This window comes from Penaeus monodon, chromosome 3 (assembly GCF_015228065.2).
Source record: "Penaeus monodon isolate SGIC_2016 chromosome 3, NSTDA_Pmon_1, whole genome shotgun sequence".
In the NCBI taxonomy this organism is placed as follows: Eukaryota; Metazoa; Arthropoda; class Malacostraca; order Decapoda; family Penaeidae; genus Penaeus; species Penaeus monodon.
In genome coordinates, this window is record NC_051388.1 from 47,997,548 (window position 1) to 48,000,047 (window position 2,500).

The window sequence follows — 2,500 nt, forward strand, 5'->3', positions numbered from 1 at the left end:
TTTTTATTTTTTTTATTTATTTTATTTAATATAAAAATTTATATTAAATATTAAATAATATAATATATATATATATAATATATATATATATTATTATATAATATAAACACCCCAAAAATGTCATCCCGAGAGGTTGACCCGGCATACATACTACCACATATAGTATTCACACACACAACACACACACACACAACACACACACACACACACACAACAATATATATATTATTATATATATATATATATATATATATATAATATGTTGGTGTGTGTGTGTGTGTGTGTTTATATACATACACATATACATATATATGCATATATATTTACACATATGTAATATATATGTGCATATATGCATAAACACATTACACATAAATATGGTAGAAAAATCCACAATGCAAAAACTAGATTTATTGAAAATGTGACAATATATATACATATATATGCACACACACATGTATATACATATGTATGTATATATATACTGTATGTAAGTACATTACACACATGTGGCTAGTAACAGATTATCATTTAAAATGCATATATGTACATACATACATAATATCTACAAATACATATTTACATATAAGTATATATACACATACATACATACTATATATACACATATATATACATATACATAAGACCGCGGTGGCCGAATGGTTAGAGCGTCGGACTCAAGACTGTCACGACGGCAATCTGAATTCGAGGGTTCGAGTCACCGACCGCCGCGTAGTTCCCTTGGGCAAGGAACTTCACCTTGATTGCCTACCTAGCCACTGGGTGGCCAAACCAGCCGAATTCAAGTGCTGGTCCCAAAGCCCGGATAAATAGAGAGAATGATTACCTAAAAAGGTACCACCGGCACTCTCCGTGGAAAGGAACTGGGGACCCTACCACGTACTCACTCCAAGAGCATCACAACATGAAAACTACAATTAAGTATCATGCTGTGACCACGGCGGCGCAGACATGAACCTACCGTTAAAAGAAGATACATATACATACGTATATGTATACTTATGCATATATACATATATGCACATATATATATATATATATATATATATATGCATATGTATGTGTGTGCGTATATATGTATATATATAATATATACTTATATATATACATATATGTACATATGGCTTTAAGCTGCCAATTACTTTATTTCAGCTCTTTAGTCACATCAGAAAATCATTGATGATTGTTAGTCTGCCATTCATATGTTACTTTTGCTAAGGCTAGAATATTAAGTAATAAATAATTGAGAGAAGCTTATCGAGAATAATGAGGAGCGCCATAGATGGAAGGAGGAGGTGTAGGAGGCAGATAAGCGTGTCCATGTGTGGGTTCCTTCGCCTCTCCTTCGTAAGTAACTTCAGCCACGAAACCGGAGTCGCCGTCGACAGTGTAAGTGACTCTCTGGACTCGCGTGTCAGGAAGTAAAACGTTGTAGAATCCCTCGGTCTTTTCTCCGTCACGGTGTTCCTTCATGTTATATTCGTTACCGGAATAATGGTCGTTTACTGTCCACTCGAACCAGTACTTCGGCTTCTGTGGGTAAGGGACGTACGGATTTTACACTGGTTTCCAATCACTTGACAGTTCTGTTGTCTATGGAATCTGATAATCACCATCAACAATGATTATATAGATGATAATTACATAGACGATAATGATATAGATAATAATGATATGGATAATAATTACCTAATTATGTTAATAACAACAAAACAAAAACAATAAGTGACAGCAAACATAGTGCTAAGAATATTCATATGTTAATGATAACGATAACAACAGCAATAATGACTACTAATATTGAGAATAAGAGCAGCAACAGGCTTTTTTGTGCAATGCATTTTTATTTACTTACTGTTGTTGTTGTTCGCCCATATGTATAGGATGGGGTCCTGGTAGTTGTGGTGGGCAAGTATGTTGGTGGTTTTGGGGTGTGGGGGGCAGGTATGTTGGGGGAGGGGCAGTGGTGTAGGGCCGGTAGGTTGGGGGAGGGGCAGTGGTGTAGGGCCGGTGGTTGGGGAGGGGCAGTGGTGTAGGGCCGGTAGGTTGGGGTAGGGGCAGTGGTGTAGGGCCGGTAGGTTGTGGTAGGGGCAGTGGTGTAGGGCCGGTAGGTTGGGGTAGGGGCAGTGGTGTAGAGCCGGTAGGTTGGGGTAGGGGCAGTGGTGTAGGGCCGGTAGGTTGGGGTAGGGGCAGTGGTGTAGGGCAAGTAGGATGGGGTAGGGGCAGTAGTGTAGGGCGGGGCTTTGGTGGGGGGCACATACGTAAGAGGCCTATGTGGTGGTGGCGGGTGGGCATGCGGAGGGTGGTTATGATGCCCACCAAGCCGATCGGGAACGGCGAGCGAAACCGCCAGGAAACAGAGGCTCGCGAGGATCTGTCAGGATGTGGTAAGATATACAGAAGTGACGTTAGAGATCAGCAAAATCATCTATCAGTGTCCCATTAATTTGGTTAATAACAGACTATGGGATTCAAATTC

General features: G+C 39.6%; 1 protein-coding gene across 1 annotated transcript in view; it reads right to left on the reverse strand.

Annotated features, from left to right (window-relative positions):
• Nucleotides 1-1,134: 1,134 nt before the first annotated feature.
• Nucleotides 1,135-2,500, reverse strand: part of LOC119595944 (adhesive plaque matrix protein-like) — a 1,753-nt gene continuing 387 nt past the window's right edge. Inside the window, exons 2-3 of the mRNA XM_037945110.1 lie at nt 1,877-2,395; nt 1,135-1,554 (exon numbers count right to left, since the gene is read on the reverse strand). Coding sequence (XP_037801038.1) covers nt 1,276-1,554; nt 1,877-2,395 — 798 coding nt within the window. The 3' untranslated portion in view covers nt 1,135-1,275. The remainder of the gene's footprint in view (nt 1,555-1,876; nt 2,396-2,500) is intronic.